The sequence below is a fragment of the Abramis brama genome (genome assembly GCF_963993115.1).
Source record: "Abramis brama genome assembly, chromosome: 12".
Classification (NCBI taxonomy): domain Eukaryota; kingdom Metazoa; phylum Chordata; class Actinopteri; order Cypriniformes; family Leuciscidae; genus Abramis; species Abramis brama.
The window spans coordinates 37374802-37398316 of record NC_139974.1 but is presented as its reverse complement, the minus strand read 5'-3'; the positions used below and the strand labels follow the sequence as shown (position 1 = coordinate 37398316).

Below are 23515 nucleotides of genomic sequence, written 5' to 3'. Positions count from 1 at the left end.
CAAAATCGTCCGGTGTCCAGGAAATGTGCAGCATCCGACTCAGAAATAACAAAGAGTAGAAAAGAAGAAGAAAATAACAAGAAAAAAAAAAGGGAAAAAGGAAAGAAAGAAAAGACCCAACCTTGCAAAGACAAGGCCAAAAATATAATTAGACATTCCTTTCAAAAATATACATCATTAGAGCAGTTAGTCTGCATATAAACAACATTCAACATTTTTTTCCTTTTACTGAAATTCCGTCTTACTTTAGCACATAAAGTTTATGTATGTGCGAAGAGCTATTTTTCCGATGACGCACTTAGGCCTCATCTGCCCGTATTACATGTGAGTCATGGCCGCGCATTAACTCATAGCTCAAATACACGACGAAATTCGTTAAAATAACCTCTATTAACCACTCAAGGTGACTTTTAACTCTGGAACATTAATTATTCAACACATACATGCAATACTCTTCCCATTATAAACAAAAAGGGTCAACTCTTTTACATACAACTGCATATAACATCAGAATTTAGTAATTTAATACCATTTATCAAGCATTTTACACACAAAAAGAATTATTTAATTACAACACTCACCAAGAGAACTCAATTCTCGGCTATGAAGGGCAAAACTCCCAACTTTGGATATGTACTCTCTTCGTAGCAGTCAATAACACGTTCACTTGTAACGTTTGACCGATGAAACTCAATCCGCACTTTAATCTAAAAGTCTCTCTAGTGTTTCTCTGATTTCACTCTTGGTTTGTTCGTTCTAATTCTCTCTCTTGGTTCTTTCTTTAGGATCGCACCAGCAGTTTCTCTAACTTGAACTAGCCGCTTCAGTGTCTCGCAAAAAGTGTTGCATCACCCTTGCCCTGAGTCCACCTATTAAGGCGGGGCTAACTCCCACTCGTTGAATTGAACCAATCTTTGTCTTGCTAAATTGGATAAATTTTCTAAATTAGTTTTATTATTTTATTTTACGCATTTTCTTATTTTCTCTTAGAATCTTAAACTTTCTATTTTTTTTTTCTTTCCCCACAGATATTAATAAAATAATTGTTTTATATATTCACAAGTGTTAGTCTTTTTTTTTTCTCTCTCCTTACATCAACAGAATCTCTCTAGTGACCTGGGTTACAAAAGACTACCTATGAATGGGATACATTGTGATTTGAAGAAGCTAGGCTACTTATTAAAATCGTTTGGCTTTCTGGAAGAATAGCAATTATGTGGTCATAATTGCAGGCCTGGTCATCAGTTACTGATATGAGCTCAAATCAGGTGGGTGGGTAAAGTCAACAAATGCCCCTGTACTCAGTCAGTGCACTGTTTTGTGCCCTACAGCAATGGCATAGTTTATTATTGAAGCAGAAATTGCTCTACATGATTATAGTTTTTTATTAGGAAACACCAAGTACCCATTAGATTATGACTGTTCTAAAAGCCCAGAGTTTTAGCCATATTAGATGACAAAATGAGCGTAAATCATAGACCACTAAATTAATTATGACTGCAATCTAGGCCACAGCTATCCAAAGCAGGCTTGAGTTCAGCATGCCAGGCTTAACATGTAAAGCCTATTCACATTGCTAAACGTACGGCTAATTAAATTTGGTTTAAGGCCAAGTGAGGTCTAGCAGAAATCGTAGCGTACAGCTTTTAACCTCATTTGCTCTACCACCCGCCCATATCACATATTCTTTGACATTAAAGACTTTTACTGATCCAGTATAACAAGATTAATATAACAGTAGCAGCTGTTTATTCTGATCATGTGACAAAACTAAAATTCAAACTGTTTTCAAATAACAATAATTTATTCCTGTGATGGCAAAGCTGAATTTTCAACAGCCATTAGTGTCACATGATCCTTCAGAAATCCTTTTAATAATTTGTTGATAATTATAATTAATAAGCATAATAATTATTATATTGTATACAGCACATGCATGCAGCACATACTTTACAATAGGGTGGCACATCTGTTCAGTGATGCATCTAATGCATTCAGATGCATCCAGTCTAAGTAACTGCCTGTTTACACTCGGTTCATGCTAGTATTATTAGTGTTAGTATTCCTAGTGTACTCATGTGAAACATTACTGACACACTTTAGGGTATGATACAAAACTGAGTCATCCTCTTGGCCCAGTTCCAATCCATGATGAATCCAGTTCTTTGTGTGGAGCTTCAAAATGTTATCATCAAGATCGCATGGCGAATGCAAATTTATTTGTATTATACAGGGAAGCTAATGTTTGAAATAACCCTGACATGTTGTTTTCTTAGCTTAATATTGCAATATATTTCTTTTGCACACTTCTGTGTTTTTATTACACAATATGAATTTTATCATATAAAGCAATGCAAATTTTTGCCTCACAACAATGAACTGGCAAATCTAATTGAGGATAACTACTTAAGAAACAAATGTGCTGAACTGATTCTGCTGCATGACTAGAATAAATGATTTATATCCCACTCCCCCCTGTTTCTCACTTCTCACCATCCTTAATAAGCTCTAGGGCCTGTGAGGATCAGCACTACATTTCCTCATAAAAAAGAAAAAGCATCCGACATGACATGTAGGACGGGTATACATTTGAAGGACCACTTTGCTTTCACATTTATTTTTTATTGGGCTAATGCTAACATTCTCGCGGAAGTGTCCTGAAGGGTTATTCTGTATGCAGGGCTTGAACTCGAGCGGATGATCGGCAACACCTGATTCACACTGAGGCAACCGATTCATCTGGGCCAATGAGAGCGTAGGACTGTTGCTGTGTGACTCATTAGCCTGGCAGCATCTGTTTTTGCTGTGCTTCTACTGATTCAAATAGATTAATAGAGACATCCCAGAGAAGTCATTCTTGGGTTTGAAGCCTGAAGCTAAACGGTATAGCCGTGCTCTCCCTAAAATTGTATTTCTGCATTGGAGAAAGGCTTAGAAAGAATGGCTATTAAATGTGACCTATATTCACGAATAGATCAGACACAACACATCACGGCGTGGGGAGTTATATGGTGTGTATGCACTGTATGTACCTTGTGCAGTTGTTTAATAGGTATGATGTTTGCTCTAATCAAATCATTAATGTGGCACTGATGAATTTAGGTTAATTTACATATTTAGGTATCAATATAACAGTGCACTAAAGGACAAACTCAAATGTTGGAGGCTACATTGTCATTCTCAAAATAATGTTTTATTAGGGGAAGTGCTTGGAATCCACTAGCATTAATCAAACGTCTGTTTCGGTCACTGATTTCGGCCCACAGAAACCGAAAATAGCTGTTCTGTCAGGACCACTATCGTCGAATACGATTGACAATTAGCATACAGTTTGGATTGGCGGTATGGTTCTGTTCTGGGCAAGAACTTCCAGCGCATCCGCGAAGCCTAGCATGGATAAGATCAGGGAGAGCAGCGATGACCCCCCTTAGGGTCAACAGGGGGTCAGCCCTATGTTCCCACGGCCCTATGTTCCCACATTGCTAAGAATTTTTTTTTTCTCCTGTGAGGGGTAGGTTTAGGTATGTTAGGGTTAGGGTTAATGTAAGTGACTACCAAACTGGGAGAAATGGGGATACATTGGGCTGTGGGAACATAGGGCTGTGGGAACATACAGTAGGCATGGTCCCGTAAACAGAACAGAACCAATATGAATGTATTGCAGAAATCATTAATTCAAGATTTTTAAAGTACAACATGATTTGAGAATTTAGTCTGATTCAGGGGGAATCAGAATGCCAAATCCTGACTGGCGAGAGGAGGAGCTGGGGAGGGAGGAGGGTAATTCGCTCCTGAGAAACGCGATAGCTCCTGATAATACTGAACGAGCTTATATATGTATACAGTGATAGGCGTCGTATTCCTATAGGTAGATGTGGATCCGCTGAGAGTCAGCTGATGCGAGCTTGACTAACGTGACCTACCAAAACTGACGCTACGCTTGATTATCGACCGAAAATTTTCAGTAGCCGAAATTTCGGTGCATTCCTAGTATCCACCTTATTTTCCAAAGTGGAAGTTATTTACTTCTGATTCATTAGCTGCTACAGATAAGTAACTTGAAGAATAACAGTGCAGTAAATGGAAAAACGGTTTGCGCTCCAGCCAGTGTTTTTGATCACAACAATGCATAAAAATAATATGATATGAAATACCAGTTTACAATATCAAGCAGCATAACGCACTGGTTTATACAGCTAAAAATAACTGATGACACTGGAAGCAAGTTACAAATTGTTGATTAAAAATAAGATGGATACTTAGTTAAACTACAATCATTAAGTGGCAGTATGTTTTATAAACAAATAAATATTTGACATTGTATTATAGTCGTATTTTTTATAGCAAAAACAAGAATAATTTATATCATTATTTTGATAGTCCACTTTAGACCTTATAAGTAACTTTGCAACTACATGCCAACTAACTCTCATTAATTTGCAACTACATGTTACCTCTCATTAGAGTATTAGTAGACTGATAGAGTTAGGGTTAGTCGGATAAGTAGAATAACGCAAAGTTTCCCAAGGGAATCCCAACATTTTGCAAGCGAACGCAAAGTTTCTCAGGGGAACGCAAAACTTTTGTGAGAGAACGTAAAAGCATTGCAAAAATTCGAAATCTCAAAAATCACCAATTTTTTATTTTTTTTTTGCTTCACCCATGTCCCTTTAGGACCTCCGTACCTCGACTGACATCTGCATTGAAAGTATTGCACAGGGACAGGGACATGAACTGTCCGAATGAACCAATTCACTATAATAAATAAGACTTTCTGACGTTAAATTGAAAGAGAGGACCTTTTTGCATGAACCAATTCACTAGAATGAATCAGATTTTGTAACACTACACATGAGAGCGAGGCCCGTTTAGGATGAACCGAGTCACTAGAATGAATCAGGCTTTTCAGCGATACAAATGTGAGAAAAAGAGCACAGTTTAGGTGAGAACTGTATGCAGGACTTCTCCAATCATCACGTCTGCTGAAACCCCACCCCTTTGTTAAACAAAGCATTTGTTGAATGTTGGTGAAGACGGTAAAAAGGTGTTTTCTTCTCAAAATCCAATCAACAGCAGATTATAGAACCAAGTCCTTGACCTACATTTCTTTGTTTGTTGATAATCCGTTTCACAATACAGAAGAAAAGATCTGTTGCTACTTCCTTTTCATTGTAATTTTAAAAAACAATGACTGAGTTTGGTCGTGTTACTCCGACTTTTTTTAAATATAACTGAACTAATGTCACGCTACTAAAAGCATGGCAATCTTTAGTTAGTTACTCCCCAACACTGCTGTTCACAAAGTGATTTAAAAACTATGACTAATGTCACATGAATACATTCTCCAGCACAGGCATGCGCTAATAACGCCTAGCAGATCATCAGTCTGCTATAAATATATACGTCTTGGACACCGGTTTTATTTCCAGTTCCAAATTGCATATCTGTTTCCACCTTTCAACAATAACATTGCTTCCTCCTTTTGAGAGAGGATTTTCCCCAGTGCGAGTATTGTGCGGATGCTAGCAACCGAGCTAAAAATACATGCAGTTTTACTAATACCACATGATAAAACACAAACACTCTATATAGCGCTCTGGGAGAGCAAAGGCCCAAACCTAATGTGTCGTTTCTTTCAGACCAGTGCACAGTGCACATGGACACTTATAAAAATAACATGACAACAGAGAGCTTTTAGAGAGATGCTGGGCTTTGCATATTTAAAGGATGAGCCACGCCACATGTCGGACAATCAACTCTGGATACTGGTCTCTATATATACCTTGACATACAATAGTTTGTTTCAAATTTCAGTTTCTTTTATCTTATTTTGCGCTAATGAACCGTACATTTGTGCTGTACATCCTCTTTAATAATTCACTTTCTCTTTAAACACTTCTCTCAACCTTTACCAGATAAAAGAAAAGGAGATTCAGCCATAATTGCAGGTTGTGCTTCTGTCCCGATCACTTGAATCCTGGGTTCAAAGCAGCTGGTGCTGTGTGCCCTCTCATGTTTAATTCATCAAGTGCTCTGTACTGATGATTATAGCTTTGTAAAGACCCTAAATTAGTGATCATATGTTAATGAATATGCTTCCTGGTTGTTCATCGCAAAGTCTGCCTCAAATTACACTCATACATGTACTTCTCACCCAGAAATTTCTGTATGCAAAATGTCGATATACCATCAAAAAACAAATGATTTTCTTTAATCTCTTCATTCACACGATTCACTTTAATAAATCGTATTTTAAATGTAAAAGAAAGGACCTTTTAGCATGAACCGATTGACTAGCATGAATCAGATTTTATAACACTAGCGAGTACCGTTTAGACTGAACCGACCCATTAAAGTCACAAAAGAAACTTTATAAGGGGCCATTCACACAGAAGCAGGTCAGTTTTTAATTTTTAACTTGAGCTCCGCGTTTTTAAAGTGCCGTGTCTTTGCGAGCGCAACGGTTAAAGACGTCCGTCTAGCGTGTGTTTACATTAAAACACTAAAATCTAAAAAAGATGATGAAGACGACGACTAACCCTTTGTTTGACTTCTTGGAAACAATATCCAAGCTGTAGATCAACCCTGATCAACTCGCTTTTGGTGAGCGAGTTTGATTATTACGTCAGCTTTAAAATCGGCATCATGAAATGAAAAGTTCACCATTTCTATAATCTGGTTACCAACATTCTTTAAAATATCTCCTTTTGTGTTCAACAGAAGAAAGAAACTCATTCAGGTTTGGAACAACATGAGGGTGAGTAAAATCATTTTCGGGTGAACTATCCCTTTAACTGTGATAATGACAGATTTTTTTCTCTGTATGCAAAAGCAAATTTTACAAATTAAAACTCTGCCTCAGATTACAGCGGTTTTCCCATAAATGTAGGCTATACTTCTCAAAGTACAGATTAGAGCGATTCAAATGTCTGCAGGGTTCGAAATGACTTAGGACTCTTGGGGGGTCCCCTAAAATTTAATTATTAAATTATTAAAAATTCTTTAAAATCTAATTAAAAAGACTTTTTTTTTTTTTTTTGGTTTAACCTCAGAATAGTTTATATCTCGCAATTCTGACTTTATAACACGCAATTGCGACTTTATATCATGCAATTATGACTTTTTATCTCAGAATTACGTGATATAAAGTCGCAATTGCGAGATATAAACATGCAACTCTGAGAAAAAAAAGTCAGAATTTCAAGTAAGTTATATTCCTCGCAATTGCGAGTTTATATCTCATAATTTTGACGTTATAACACGGAATTTTGACTTAATAACACACAACTGCGACTTTATATCACGCAATTCTGACTTTATAACCTGCAATTGCGACTTTATATCACGTAATTCTGAGATAAAAAGTCAGAATTGTGAGATTAAAAAGTCGCAATTAACGTTACCTTGTTTATTTTTCACATTGTGGCGGAAACAAGCTTCCATAGTCTGCTGTTAGCTGGCAGATAACGTTACAGCTAACAAGAAACGTTGACAAACGTACTCTTCTAATCATTACACTGGATATCTAGTTAATGCAACTTTTGATATAGGAACTCGAACTCCTAATATTTTACTATAAGCAATTATGGAGATAAACATAATCGAAGCACTTACAGGATTTTCATTCAGGATTTCACTCTTTGTGAGGTTTCGTTTTGCCGCGTTCAGCTACAGTGCGTGTCTGCGGGAGCACCACAACAACAATCTGTGACGCTAGAACTCACTCGGCTAATAGCTGCCCTGATTGCTGCCTCGCGCTAGGAAATAAAATAATTACTGTTATAAATATAAAACGTCACTAAAGACCTATAATTTTCACAATCATTTTTAATGTTAAAATATATTTGTCGGGGACCCCCCAAAATCCAAAAATAAATTCTTATGGGGGGTCCCTAATGACTTATGGAGGGTCCGGGACCCCCCCAGACCCCCCTCATTTCGAACCCTGGTTTGAGCATGTAGTGTGTTTACACGTCATTCGTCTTTTCATTCACTTACCTCGGGCCTCTTAGGGATTTTGTGGTTTTATTATTTATCTGAATCTGATGTAAGGCATATATAAAGCATTGTTAATGTAATATAATATAATATAAGCTCCCCCTGGGGGAAGTGAAGATGTGTCATAACAAAAGCTAAAAGGCTACTCATCATAACTGCTCATCCAATCTTGGTCATTCACGGCATTGACTTCATATAAGGCTTATAGAGGCTCGGGATCTCTGATTGGACGGCTGCGGCTCATCAGATGCTGTGGGGGTTGAGGCAGTCTGTACATGGATGAGCTTTAGTGTGTGTGTGTGTGTGTGTGTGTAGTTTCATCTAAGCTGTAATGTACATGGGCACAGCTGAAGCATTCTGTGTGTTGAAATACTCTTTTCATCTATAAATAGACTGCATCACAAACAGACTCTGCATACAGTCATGAAACATGAACATGGGTTGCACATGAAATTACTAAAATACAAAGATGTTGTGAACTGACCTTTCCTTTGCTTTTTCTATTGTCTTGAACTGTTCATTCCATATTCACAGGAATATATTAACATGGTTGAAGCTTCTCCTGAGCTATTGGGATTGTGATCGTAAAGTGTGGATGATTTTGTGCCTAAAATAAAACACACATTACTAGTAAATTAGCTCCCTCAAGTGGTCTAAAGGCCATGTTACAGTGAGAGGATAAGAAACAAGTTTGGATGTCAGACGGTTCATTGAAAATTATGACACTTTATGTGGCATTTTATCATATTATGTTGAGCAAGTTGTCAACAGGCTATTATTGGCTATTCACAATTATGAAACATAATAATACAATTAATGAAACCAAAACCAACAAAAAATACAAATAAGTGTGTGTCAACTTGCACACATTTATTAAAAATACTCTTGTCCTGAGAACACATTTCTGTGGAAAAACAAATATTTAATAGAGTTTTGGGGTGTTTTGAACTTAACATCTTTCTTTTTTATGAAATAATGTTGTAGAAGTTTGATATGTGATATTATCCATGCTGATAGGTATGAAAGTTCATGTTACATTCTGATCTCAAATTAAATGGTAATGTTTATTTTTTCTCAGTAGCCAGTAAAATAGAAGATCATTGCATTTACTGCTATTGATTATATGGATTTAAATTAACATAAATTAATTGTAAGTTGCATGTCATATAAATATGCTTTGATGTTCCTGTAGTATTGTTCAGTTTCATTTTAATATTTCTTCGTATTTCTAATAATCACCAATAGTGAAACACTCACTTATCAAATATATATGAATAATTAATGAGGATCACAGTGACTCCACCCTTCCAGTGATACAGGTGTATTTCTATTGGCTGGACGGTGAATGCTTCACTCCTGATTAATTGATGATGCTCTTGGTAACTCTGTCTGTTGATCACATGACACACCCCTTTCCTCTATGCTCTGCTGCTTAAAGTTTGTGTAACTCATAAATGATAAATGGTCTAAGTACAAGGCTTTGCAGATGGCAGTGTAGTATAAAATTAAAGTTTGCAGGCTGTTTCCAGGCTTGTGGAGCTCACATGCCTCAAGCTAAATGAAGTCAACAAGTTACACTTGAGCTGGGATTTGTGTAATTATATTAAAAGTCCTTCTATTTATTTGACGGTCTACATTGCTGGTATTTTTTTTTTTTTCCTCTTTGAAGACCACAAAATTAAAACATTTTCTAAACCACAAGAACATTATGGTAAAAGGTTTTTCCTTTATTTTCCCACATCAAACTTACACCAGGTTGCATTCATTGAAAGGGTTTTTATAAATTTTGATTGAAACATCACTACCATTTTTATCACTAAAAACAGTGGTTCCTCACCTGTGCATGAGGCTTCCAGATGGCTCTCAGTTTGAGAAAATCCAAAATTTTGTAGTCAAATTACAGAAATCTAGCAGACAAAGGGTCTATTTTTGAACATAACATCCCATGGAGTTATGCCATTTTAATAATAAAAAGGACAAGTCACTCATTCATTACAACTAACTCAAGAGGAGCTCATAATTGGACAAAGGAGCTTGCAAACTTAAAAACTAAAAAAAAAAAAAAAAAAAAGACAGAAAAAACCTAAACCCATTAAAACAAAACGTCAAAATCCAACAACTAAAATCCTTTTAGAGAGGTTTATAGCACATATAACTCCAAATACAACACTCTCACAACAACCAAGTACTTGAAATTTAGACAGGTTACCTGTGTGTATGTAAGTCCTTTGACGTGATTTGTATTAAAACAACTGACCAAACAGAGTAATTAAAAAAGAAAAGGAAAATAAAACCTGTTGAAACAGATACTATATACATATTGCCATACGAACATTAGATTAAAGGTATTACTCTGTAAAATACCTCAACAAAAGGTAGAAACTAACCTGTTTCCACAGCAAGACAAAGGTAGAAAGGTACTCAAGGGTACTGTTTAATCCAACAAAGCTGTTAAACCTGAACATGAGAAATTTCCAGCAATGGCGTTTCTCTTAAAAAACGAACAAATCTTTATTTTAACGTCTAAGATGTCAAAAATAGGCGACTTCTGCATAAAACGTGAGAAAGGGCAAACTGCTCACATAATTGAACTCTTTATTAAAAAACTACTTGGAGATTAAAACAAATTCAATTTGCCAATCTACAGCTCGACTCCCGATCTTTGCTCAATTTACATCACATTTACATACATCACACTTTAAAATTCATCAGATCACATATCTGGTCTGCCTAAATGAGCCTGATCTACCAGAAAAGCTTAATAAAGTGGAGACCATCCCATATAAAGAGTGTGACAAGATCCTTGGCAGCGATTGGTTGATCCAAGAACAAAGGGGTTGAAGGTTGGAGATGATTGGCTTGCTGCTCTGTGGTGGGCTGAGAATGAGACCTGGAGAGGTAGATGAGGAGCAGAAAACACTCTGCCTCCTCACAGAGGTCTTGGGGAGCTGGAGTTTGCGGATTTGCCGTCACCTCTCAGTGATGAAAGCCTAGCTGTCTCGAACGGGCCGTCCAACAACATATTTGCAATCGGGAAACCTCGGGAAAATCGCAAACCTCACACCCTTGCCAACACCCCGATTTACGTGTTGGGAATTAACTTGGAATGGCTATAAATGAATTGTCAATAAACCCCTTTTATATAGTGTAATATATAATGCATTTATAAAAGAAAACACTTAGCCTCTACAGTGATTTATCTATGGTTTACAAAGAAAAAAACAATCTGCAAGATCACGGTCTTTTTCAGGGTTGATCTACAGCTTGGATATTGTTTCCAAGAAGTCAAACAAAGGGTTAGTCGTCGTCTTCATCGTCATCTTCGCCCTCATCTTCTGCAGCCCTCTTTCGTTTCTCTCCTCGAACTCCGGCCTCCTCTTCTGCACAGAATACACACGTCAGTCGTTAGAGAACAGTTCAACACAAAAGCGACATTTTTAAGATGTTTGGTGGCATAATTAATGCTTACCCTCTCCTTCCTCTTCCTCTTCTACGTAATCATCATCATCTTCCTCATCCTGTTACAGAAGGAATCCATTGTTATTAAGAGGTCGAGTTTTCCCAAACTGGTTGTGAATATTAAAAACAGGTAGAAGCTACATCACCTGGATGTCCTCTTTCATTAGATAGGACAGCCCAACTTCTCCACCCTCGGAGCCTTCCTCCTCTTCCTCCTCCTCCTCTTCCTCGTACTCCCCAAGATGCCCTGCTCCTTCCTCGCCATCCTCATCATCATCTGCATAACAGAACAAGTAGTAATGACTTGATGTTGCATACTTTTATGTATGGCTTTTACAATTGTATGTGTCCATTGGAGGATGAGCATAATAATCTGCAATTAAAAGAGATTCAAACTCTTGGTTCTCACCATCATCGTCAGCCTCAGAGTCTGGAGCTTCATTGTCTTCTGCGTCAAAGCCGTCCAGGTATGTGACCTGAGGCAGAAGCTCAAAGATGCTTTCCCTGTAGTCCTCCAACGTGGTGATCTCACAGTTGAACAGGTCCAAACTCTTCAGGTTCTTTAGGTTTTGCTGAGGGTTGAAGAGCATGTCATACATCAAACAAGGTTGAATGGCCTTTAACTTGCGTTTAAAATTGACTGTACATTAACTGAAGGGCTGATGATACCATCTCCAAAATATATTTATATAATATTAATTGAGAAATGTGGTGTAAATGCATCAGTGTTTTTACCAGGGCCTCCAGTGTGCTGAGCTCTTTGATCTTGTTGCCACTCAAGTTTAAGTAAGTCAGGTTGGCGCATTTCTCTGCAAGCGTCTCCAGTGCACCTGTGATATTATTATCACTCAGCTCCAACTGTAAAAGAGAATTGCCCTTAAAATGAACTTAACTGGAAAATTAAGAAATAAATAAACATCTTGAAACAAATTCACAAAAAGCAAAAAAAAAACACAATGTACTGAGAAGCCGCTGTTTGTTAGTGTAATTACACAAGTACTGAGTAATGTATAGACCCAATTATGTGCTTATAAGACCGATTTACCATTGTAATCATGCAATATGTTAAACATTAATATTTTGCCACATCACACTACTTAAGTTTCCATTAGGCATTCTCCATCCATTTTTTGCACACTTTAATAATACAGCGTGTCTACATTAATATGTAAACTGTGTTACGGTATCGGTTTTCTGCATGGTTAGAACTTGAAACACAACAGATCTTCTTGTTAAGAGAAATTAAAGCTTGATCTCTTGACTGACCTTCCTCAGTTTTGGCAGTGAGGGTAGTTTGGCCAGGGAGGTGAGACCCACGTTGACCATGCTGAGGAACTCCAGCTCCTTAAACTCATCTGTCAGGCCTTCAATCTCACCGTCACTCGTGCGGCAGTTATCCACCACCAGCTCTGCTACCTGCAGGAGGGATGAACATAATAAAGGCCCTTGGTGAGCAAAGAAATTGTTTATTTCATACTATTGCCACGAATTACCACAATGCAACATTCAATAACTGCTTATATTACAACTAATGCTTATGAATATGTAATAGCATATTTTAGACTTTTCTAATGTTGGTTTAACTCTAAATATTAAGATTAAATATAAAGATTAAAAGGGGAAGTCTACTACACCACTAGTGTCACCAAACGGAACTGCAAAAACAATGAGTGTTTTCTAACAGGTTTTTAAACACTACCCCCTTGCTATTGGTTGAACAAACAGAAAGTCCCGCCCCCAAACTCACGCCATTTGTTGAACCAGTGTTGCTAGTTCGGATTTCAGAAACAAACAATACCCCAATAGCTCCACTGTATTGACACTTTTTGGGGAATTCAAAATAAATGTCTTAATTTCATGACTAAAGTATTTTAGTACATCATCTTTAAGGGTATCGTGAGAATGTATGTTTATCTGCCTAAACAAGAGTGAAACTTAAAGCTACACTGTGTAGGATTTTCTCCCATCTAACGGTGAAATTGTTTATGACTACCAACTGAATATTACTTTCTAGCCCCTCCCATTCCGAGGGCGTTTTAACTTCTACAGTGGCCGTATTATTTCAAATCTGCCGGCAGTCGCGAGTAATCTCCCCCTCGCATTCGTCATGGTGCCACTGAGTGTAAAAACGCGAATTTCCAGGTATGTCCCTCTTTGGCTAATGTACTTTCAAGATGGAGGCGCAACATGGCTGCCGCCATTCGAGCGACTTGCTCGTATGTATTCTAAATGGCAGATTATACACTTACGAGAATACTTAATTAGTTGGTTGAAGTGATTACACATTAATGAGAACGTATAATTTTGAAAGAACAAAGTGTTTTTGGCTAAAAATCAACTTAAATTACACAGTGTAGCTTTAATTGGTACCAACTGAATAGTTGCCGCACAAACCCCAAAAAGTAAACCAAAGAGACAAATAAACAAGTTGTTAAACTTTTTTTGTTATTGTTTTAATTATAAATATTTTAAATAAAACAGTTTATGGTCTTTTTGAGTCACATGCCCGTGTTCTTATAACACATTGAAATGTGAACGCACGCACGCACTCCAGGCTGCAACCCTATTTAAATATTCAATAACTTGTCCTTATGGAAAAATACTACATTTTTCACCACGTGATGTGTGCTTAATGTAGCCTTGATAATGTTGTTTACCCATTCATCGCTCAGGATTTGAGCTGAATTACTGCCAGTCTCTCACAAGTAGATTTTCAGAATGGTCGCGATTATGCGCGAGGTGGTAATATTTTGCTGGTGACGCAAGATACACCCGAGTTAAAAGCCGTGTATGATTTATACACGTCAAAGCATTAACTCAAGCTCGTGTAAAGGATCCCTCATTTAAAAGGAGCGTGCTCCTCTACTTCGGTTCAGGCAAGCCTACTACAATAATCTACTAAAATCGGAGGAGAGGAAGGGGGGCTCGCCCCTTCACCATCTGCCACATTCCTTCAATTAATAAAACGGTGACGGATAACCCAAACGGCTTCGTAAAGCCGAATTCGTGTTGCTTAACTTAGATATTAAATAATGTTACCGGAGGTTACATAAATACGCCATTAACGTAACCATTGAGGAAAATGGCAACTTGTTTTTTTAAACGGTTCGTAACGGTTGAGCGAATATTTCTGGTTTACGCGCCAATTATTCCGTTCTAAACTACACGTAGGCGTTGTGTGAATCAGAAATCGCTCAACTCCGATTAATAAAAACGGAGTCAAAGCCACAAAACACCGTCTCAACTATTGATGCAACAAAATGACTTCCACTCCCCGCCCGTCAACACGGAGACTTGAGCAGCATTTCACACACACCATCCTCGCCACACACACAGCGAGGCGCTGCAGAAGCCATATACGCTTAATTATGCAGTTTGACCTGACATTCGCTCCGATATGTGCTTGTGCTCTCAAACTCTGAACATAATGGCTTTGAGGGTCTTAGGAGGAAGACCGAAGGCAAATGCCTCTGAATGTCAAATATCGAAGAGTTGGAGAGTAAGATGTCCGTCTTTGGAAGACGAAACTGTTTTCCTAGGTTAGAGAAGCCATAGTGAGGTAGGCATCCGTGAAGCTTGCCTACAATAAACTTTTTATGCGAGCAGATTCATTCGCGTGATGTTTTGGTTAGTATTTTGCATTAATGGCCGGTTGGGCTATTGATTCCTATAACAACACTGACGTTTTGTTTCAATATCTACTGTTTCCCGCTGGAAGCGATAACATTATCGTATCGAGGACTAACGTTATAATAACGTCGTAACCGAATTGGACTTAACTTGTTGAGTAATAAACATCGTTTCTGAATCATTAAATAAAAAATGGTCTTAAAAATGTAAGCATATTATTTTAAGGTACTATTTGGGACGCCAACATCGACAAGTCTAATGCAATGGCGAAGGAGAACGAGTTCACTGAGTTTTACGCGCTCAAATAACGATTATATTTGACTACTTGTCTAAAATAATCTTGTTATAGGTCTAAAATGTGCATTCTGTGATGCGTTCATCCATGCCTAAATATCTAAATCGCATCCTTGTAATTGCCCATGTGGTATAACAGCCGTGCTGCCATTCAGCGGAGTCTACTGACTATTCCGTAAGTGCAGGATGGACAGGTTGCGAACTAACATCATTTCTTGTTTCCGTGGAAAAATAAATAACTAAAGCGCTCACCTCCGCTGGAGTTCTGTTCCTCAGCTCTAAACTGATCCTCTTCTTCATCTCCATTTTGTTGGTGATTGCTGTACTGGGTTAGACCGTTTAAAGAAAAAAAATTGTCAGAAACTCCTGAGCGCGGACCTACGGCTCGGCTATCTTCAATGGCTGCCGTTCTCTAACTGATCCTCCATGATACCTCGCACCCAACCCCCTTTCTGAGACCCCGCCCTCACTGCGCCCTGATTGGTTCGTTGTTATTTTCAAACCCGTGAGTGGTGGACCAGCCTGTCGCTCAAACGGATCATGCTTATCAACATAATCGGTCTTTGTAGACTGACCTGATTGGTTGGAAATACGCGCGCAGTACATTTTAGACGGGACGGTCAGAACGTCAGTATGAAGCTTTCAAACTGTTAATCCGCCCATTCTTTGTTCTCATTGGCGCCTGGAAGCGATGTCCGTGTCCTTTAATACTCCAGTAATTCGAAATCAATTTTGGAGACCAGGTTAAAATTGTGTATTTTAAAGAGCCTGAAGTGAACACTAACACATTAAAGAAAATAAGTGATATTTTCCCCTTCTCATACAAACAAAAAGTGTTTTTCCTTTTAGCACAAATGCACTCATAATACTTTGAGCGTCTTCCATACAATAATTCTAACAAAATGGCTGACCATAAACCCAGACAGTCATGGTGGCTTGAAGGCTGCACGCACGCCACGCCATCTGTCCCATGTAACGTGGTGCTGATCGCTTCACCACAGAAGCCGGCAAGCCATAAAGGGCCATTAGGTCGTAGAGTACAAGCTGACTGTTAGATTCTTGTTATAAGTTCATAAAGAATTCCAGAGCTGCTTCAAAAATGTCTTTATTTTAAAATAGCCGAAAAACAATTGTCCCCACCTATTAGACGGAAATAAGCCCTGATGTAAAATAAACGCTTTCAGCAATGTGTATTAGTGCAATACCCCAAGGTGACCACTAGGGCGTTGGGCAGTACATGGCACACTGACCCTGAAGTGGAATGGACACCACAACTGATCTCCTAAGCTGATTTATCTAGGCTGCCAGAGAAGAACTGAATAATCTTTTGTAAAAACAAAACAAAAAAAACAACAAAAAAAATTTGAACACACAACCTATTTGTTTGTTTGTCTGTCAAAAGAGCTACGAGCACATCTCAAACAGTATGAGAAATTAGCTTTTAATTTTATTAATTAATTTATAAGATAATTGCATTATCATAGTTATAAAAAATATACCCTTGTATAGGTAAAAAGGGGACACTTTTTACCTATACAAGGGTATATTTTCATAACTGTATACTATATAAACACTGCATTTTTATAATATATAAATTATTTTTTACTGAATATTGAATACCATGGGCATTTTTATAATTTTTGCAGGATTTCTTTCCCAGAATTATTTTTTTTTACACAGTAGATAAACTATATATAAAATAATTTTATATTTGCTTTTCAATACAAATCAGATTCAACAATCCAGACCCTCACCAACAAATCCCTGGGATTACATCCATGCTATAATATCTTTTAATTACAATATCCCTTTGTTGTTGTTTTTTGTTTGCAAACATATAGATAACGCATGGGAAGCCCATTGTTTAGATGTTGACAACAGGCAGGAAACAGGAAATGCTCTAGCAAAGTGGAGAAGGGGTATAAGATGTGTATTTAAGGTCTTGATCATTTACATTATTTTGGACACAACTTGACAAGTAAATGTTCAACTACCATGCCATAAAAACCCACTAGATGGCAGACAGTGAAAGGACATGGTTGAAACCAGTTCGGACTGGTTAAGACTGCTTGTGCACCTTGTGGCCTTATAGGAAGCTGTCGCTAGATGGAGCACTAGAGCTTCACACAGACATTTTACTCATACACAAACTATTAGGCTAACATATATATATATATTTGGAATGCACACTTAAAACCATTCATCCCATTTTAACATGTAAACAGACCGTTTTTACACAAGCACTTCAACTTTTGTAAGAAATTGAGCAGGTGTAAGACTGACTTGTATCGGGCCGAGTTAACTAATGACTGGTAATATTCATTATGCTTGAACCCTGGGACTTCTCTTGCATGACCTTGATTGAGGGCCATTGTCACGTCTTCTCAATGTTTCCTGCAGCCTTTTGTCCTCCGGCAACATGGTGGCCCGCTGGGGGGGTCGACAGATGGGGGACAGGGTTTCATGTTCAGGCAAGAATAATGGGAGACACACACTAGTATATTCTCATGCAAAAAAAAAACACAATGGGCCAACGGCAGAGAGACTGCCTTGGGAATCCAAAACAAGTGTTTAATACAGGAGTGATTGAGACAAATACACCACCAAGCACAAAAGACAGACCCAAGAGGCTCAAGACAGACGTTTTAGGCTATAAGTGTGAGGACTATTTAGAGCAATTAGTCAGTCATTCAAATGGAGAACTCACACGATATACATAGTAGTACTAGTAATTTTAAAGCCTTTTTATAAGTTTGTATTTATAGTGATAAATTTCACCTCTATATAGGTGAGTTGGTTGCTTGTATGGAGATCATTCAAATAAGTATTTTGTGATTTGAGATATTTCTCAGATTTCTATGTTGTATTTTTGTGTAAAAATACATTTCCACAAAACATTCTGCTCTAAATGTTGTTTTGTCCACTCTTATGAATTTAAATATTAGAGTTTGTAAACGGTTTAGTAAGCTGTAGAATTAGTCCTGATTACTTGAACTCCATTACGGCACTTGAACAGAGTTTCCCTAATAAAGCGAGCAAAACACAATAGTATGAAGTTCTGGCCTTGGTTAGGAATAACAAGAGGAAAGTGAGAGACATTTAATTGGATCCAGGTGTAGCTGCCAGCCCACATGAACAAGGTCAAGTGTGCGTGGGTTTGTAGGATTAAGGCTATACAGCAGTTTGGGATATGGATACCAAATCCTGGGAAAATGCTGTCTTTTTAGGACAAGGCTGTGTAAATCACAAGCAGAAATTAAAAAAGTGACAAAAAGGGCACTTTATATAATGAAAACTGATTCAAAACTGCTGTTAGCATGACTGTTTTATATTCGTAAACAAGATGACACATTATCAAGTTATTTTCAGACATGAAAGCAAGCCAGCGATATTTTTGTGAGTTGTTGGATCCAACACTGTTCATTCATCATATGCTACAGCCAAAGAGGAAGACTTATTTCATGTGGTTCTGCAAGACTTTGAAGCTTTGTGAATGAACATATTGATCACACAAATCTGCACTGGAGCCGTTCTAAAACACTGCATTAACAAAGGGTTTATTTGTGCATATCTCAGTATATCACACCCTGCAGTGTTACAGTGTATAACATGTAAAGGCTCGTGAGGGTGTGTTTGTGAGTGTGTCAGGGAGTGACACACTCTCTTTGTTCACTGTGTCAAGGGAGTTTATGAATATAACTTGAAAGGACAGGACAATGGCAATGCCTGACACATAGTCTGTATTTTGTAAACTAAACCAATCACAGTTAGTTTTGTTCTGCGTCATGTTTAGGGGCGTGAAAATGTAACGTCGATGTCCCTACAATAACAGACCGGTGTGTGAAACTCTTGGACGTATTTGAAAGGGATATTTCACCGCTGGAAAGATGAATGTGTATTTAAATTGGGTCATTTATGTAGTAGAAATGTGAATTATTCTAGAAGTTGGTGCCTTCTAGACTGAGAAAAGCCTTAAAATGTATTTTTGGCTCATGTGGATGAAAGACAACAACTCCCAGAATGCACTTGCTTCGCTGCCCTATGAGGACACTCCCAAGCCACGCCTACCGGTTACAGAGGGCAGTATCGGAAGAAATGATACAACTAGGCTACTAGTCGACTCGAAACTGAAAAGACGGTGTTTTATCGTGAGATCCCCCTATGGACGGGTTGAACACATGCGGAACGAGCTCCTCCTACTGGCTGTAGTCTCTCGCCTCTGGACAAAAAAGCCTCTGATGAGCTAAATGACGATTTTTGCGTCATCGGAGGCTTTTTTCCAGACGCACAATACAGAAATCTCTCGTCTCAGGGGGACATGAGGGAGGGAAGCACGGTCATTCGAAAATACTACCGGGTTTCTACTGATACAAAGCTTAATGCTAATCGGTGAAATATTCCGTCTATGCCGCAAACTTTACACACTTCACATACTTTTGCAAATCCAGCATTTATTTGATCCTGATAAGTGCTCATTGTCACTGTTGTAAATACAACAGCGTTCTTTTTCCATGAGGGGGTTTGACGTCATAGCATCTTTGTTTCCAGGCGGACCGTTACAGAACGGGACACACACACATATCCCAGACATCCTGTAGAATTCAACCAATCAGATGACGACTGAAAATCCTGAAGTGTTTCCAGTTCAGTGTGCCTTATGCATCAGTTGTTCAGCCATCGGTCCGTGGGCCCAAGACTAGGGTTAAACTAACTAAACTACATTTTTCAGTTATTGAAATTCTTTCAAAACAGTATAGCTTCACTGGTGACAAGATGCTTTTTCCAATAATTGGCGGTACAGAGCAACCAAATGCAACATTGTTGTTTACATACTTTATATAAAAGTCTGATTCATTTTAACGAATCGGTTCATCCTTATGGTCCGCTCTCTCATATGTAGTTTTGGAAAGGCAGATTCATTCTAATGAATCAGTTTATTCAGACATTTCCATAAAGATAAACAAATTTAAGTCTCAGCATGGCATTTTAGTAAAATTTATAAAGCAGAATATTTACTCCATCACTATGCCTATATGCAGTTATATAAATAAAGAAGTATATTAGGTTTTTTTTTTGTATTCGTTTCTATAGTTGTATTTAGTGAAAAATCTGTTCAGTTTATTTGGGATGGTTCGTTCATTAATGGTTCATTAATCGTTCATTCACATAAAAAAAGAAAAACTACCCACATTGATTTGTGCCAAAATATTAAAGGGTTTTGATATTAATTATATAATTGGATAGTTATTTAAAAAAATATTGTCATATAAGTAGCTTCAATGTAGTTTGATACTTTTTGTTATATTGACCTACCAGTACCTTGTAGTGTGGCATACCATAGTATAAGACTAGCTTGACTGTTGTTAAAATTAGGATTAGATCATAGCTTGAAAAGTTTTAAAGAGGCTTCACTCACACTGGTCTCGATGGAAATATGTCCACACTTGCATCTTTGTCTTATTCAAAGGCTTTGAATGCCCTGTGGTCAAAAGGATGAGTCAAATCAGATGTTGTAATCATCTTCCAGGAAATTCCCAATCTTGTTTAATAAGGCGTCATTCAGTTACTAATTGCCATGAAACCCCCAGCACAGAAACCATGAGACAGAGCAGCAGTGAACAAATACAGGCTCTTATCAATGACCGTCCATTTCAAAAGGAATAACTCTAGAGATTAAAGGAACATTCCACCGTTTTTTCATGTTAAACTATGTTATTCCCTTAACTAAGACGAGTTGATACATACCTCTCTCGTCTCAATCGCTCTGGCACGCGGCGACACTTTGATAGCACTTAGCTTAGCCCAGTTCATTCATTAGGATCCAAACAGAGATGAAGTTAGAAGCGACCAAACACCTCCACGTTTTCCGCCATACATTATAGTTATCCTTTTTACCCGCTTAGAAAAGCGCCACGTTTTATTTTGTGTCACCATACTTGATCGTGTAACTACTCGTGTAACTGTATTTAAATAGGGAAAACGTGGAGGTGTTTGGTCGCTTCTAACTTCATCTCTGTTTGGATCCTAATGAATGAACTGGGCTAAGCTAAGTGCTATAAGAGTGTCGCCGCGTGCCAGAGCGATTGAGACGAGAGAAGTATGTATCAACTCGTCTTAGTTAAGGGAATAACATAGTTTAATATGAAAAAACGGTGGAGTGTTCCTTTAACTGAGATATGTGTGAAGGAGATAAACTGACTAAACCCAATTTATGCCCATTCATTCTCCCCTTCCCCCGTTCCTGTTCCTTTCCAAAATTCACTGCTCTCCAAATCCACTCACACCTTAAACTTCCTACTGAGAAAAAGGATTTAAAAAAACAAAAACAAAAAACGAAGACATCGTCAGTGGACACACACTTGACCTAATTTGGACTAACTGGAGCTCCTTTACTCTGGGAGTGTGAGGTGGAGGTCACTTACAAATCAGTCCCAGAGAAACCCAGCCCCTGTTTTCTTAGGCTTCTCAGGATAGCCATTCAGACCATAATCCACGACTGATTTACAAAGGAAAAAGCACATGAACCTGAACACTGGTCAAGGTCAAGGACAGGGGTCCTTAAATCCTCCTGTGGGGACAAGAAGAATGCTAACTTGGGACTAAGCTTTTAACCATTGCTGAAATACATGAGAAGCTATTAGTCATTGTGAACCAGTGCATTTTTAATCCTTAGTAAGAGTAAAATAGATCTATCTATCTATCTATCTATCTATCTATCTATCTATCTATCTATCTATCTATCTATCTATCTATCTATCTATCTATCTATCTATCTATCTATCTATCTATCTATCTATCTTTCTTTTATGTTAGGGAATCATTAGTTTAACTGACACATGTGGATGTCTTAGCGGTGTGGTTATAACAGCTAACCATCGTTCATTTCTGCCTTTGCTGTAGTAACAGACCGTTTTTCTTAGTGAGCTCATTTCCTGCATGTGCTTCCAGGAAGGGGAACCATGGGAACCAGAGATTTTGCAGGTATCCCAAACTTTGGCCTCTATCCCAAATGCCTTTTTTCCCTATACATCTGCACTGTGGGTGGGTTTACAGTTTTTCTCCATTAGTTTGGCTCATTTCTTGAAACAGAAATTACATTCTCAAAACTCTAAGATCATTTGGCAAAACAGTCTTACAGTTCAGCACAACACTATAGCTCACTTGCAAAAGCTTATATCTCTCCCAAAACTGTTCATTCATGCTTCAAAACTAAATTCCTTTCCCATATAAAGAGTCAGTGCCACGAAAATGGCAAAGATCCTTCTCAATTGCTTTGGCTCATTTCTTGAAACAGACCGGACGTTCTCACTGTTTAGATGAGAAGGAAATTTAGTTTTGACACATGAGTGAACTGTTTTGGGAGAGGTATGGCAAAATAACGTGGATGGTTCGGCACAACACCATGGTTCACCTGCAAAAGCTCATACCTCTCCCAAAACAGTTCACTCATGTGTCAAAACTAAATTTCCTTCTCATCTAAACAGTCAGTGCCCCCAAAATGCTTTGTCCCTTTGGCATTGTGTAAGCACTGCAAGTCAAAATGTTTAGATGTTTTGTCACTATGGCAGAGGACCATTGAAATATCCCTCATGTCCACCTTTCAGTCTTAGCCCAGTCCTTCACTGACAGTGGTTACTGTACTGTTTTTTGTCTAGCTAACAGAATACAATTGTGTATAAAACTGAAAAAAAGAAATAGGATTTTAGGGTAAGAGTAGCCTCCAACGTTTGACATCATTGCACTCATACTGCCAAGGAAATTTTAACCATTATCATTCACACACATAAAGTAACTTCCATACATCAGAGTAAAAAGAAAATGTATACAGCATAATATACTGTAATATAAACACACAAACAAAAAACAATGAAAATTATATAGAGCCTACAGTGCTGTAAATAAAGCTGGAGTTTCACAACTAACAGTTCTTCACTGGTCGCCGTCCTCGCCCTCCCTCTCCTGGCCACCGTCCTCACCCTCCTGGCCATCCACACGCTGCTGTCTGTCTGGCCACAGATTCTCGTCCACATCACAGCGTATATTCTCCCTTGCGATGCAACGAGGGAAGAAACGGCGTGCATGTCGCAACCATCCCCTACACTGAGCTCCTGTAATATCCGCACATGGAGCATGG

General features: G+C 38.1%; 1 protein-coding gene across 1 annotated transcript; it reads right to left on the bottom strand.

The window, feature by feature from the left end:
* Positions 1–10576: 10576 nt before the first annotated feature.
* anp32e (acidic (leucine-rich) nuclear phosphoprotein 32 family, member E) lies at positions 10577–15808 on the bottom strand. Its single transcript, XM_084130520.1, has 7 exons — positions 15634–15808; positions 12724–12873; positions 12193–12315; positions 11867–12029; positions 11604–11734; positions 11468–11516; positions 10577–11378 (listed from the first exon to the last, which is right to left on the bottom strand). Exons 1-7 carry the CDS (start codon positions 15685–15687, stop codon positions 11296–11298), a joined length of 753 nt encoding a protein of 250 aa, XP_083986646.1. The 5' UTR covers positions 15688–15808; the 3' UTR covers positions 10577–11295.
* Positions 15809–23515: the final 7707 nt, after the last annotated feature.

What these genes read in the sequence shown, in the direction of transcription:
- anp32e (XM_084130520.1), bottom strand. Translation starts at nt 15,687, where the DNA reads ATGGAGATGAAGAAGAGGATCAGTTTAGAGCTGAGGAACAGAACTCCA. An exon ending in GGAACAGAACTCCAGCGGAG is followed by an intron (nt 12,874 to 15,633) that starts GTGAGCGCTTTA and finishes TCCCTCCTGCAG; the next exon opens with GTAGCAGAGCTGGTGGTGGA. An exon ending in TCAGCACACTGGAGGCCCTG is followed by an intron (nt 12,030 to 12,192) that starts GTAAAAACACTG and finishes TTCAACCCTCAG; the next exon opens with CAAAACCTAAAGAACCTGAA.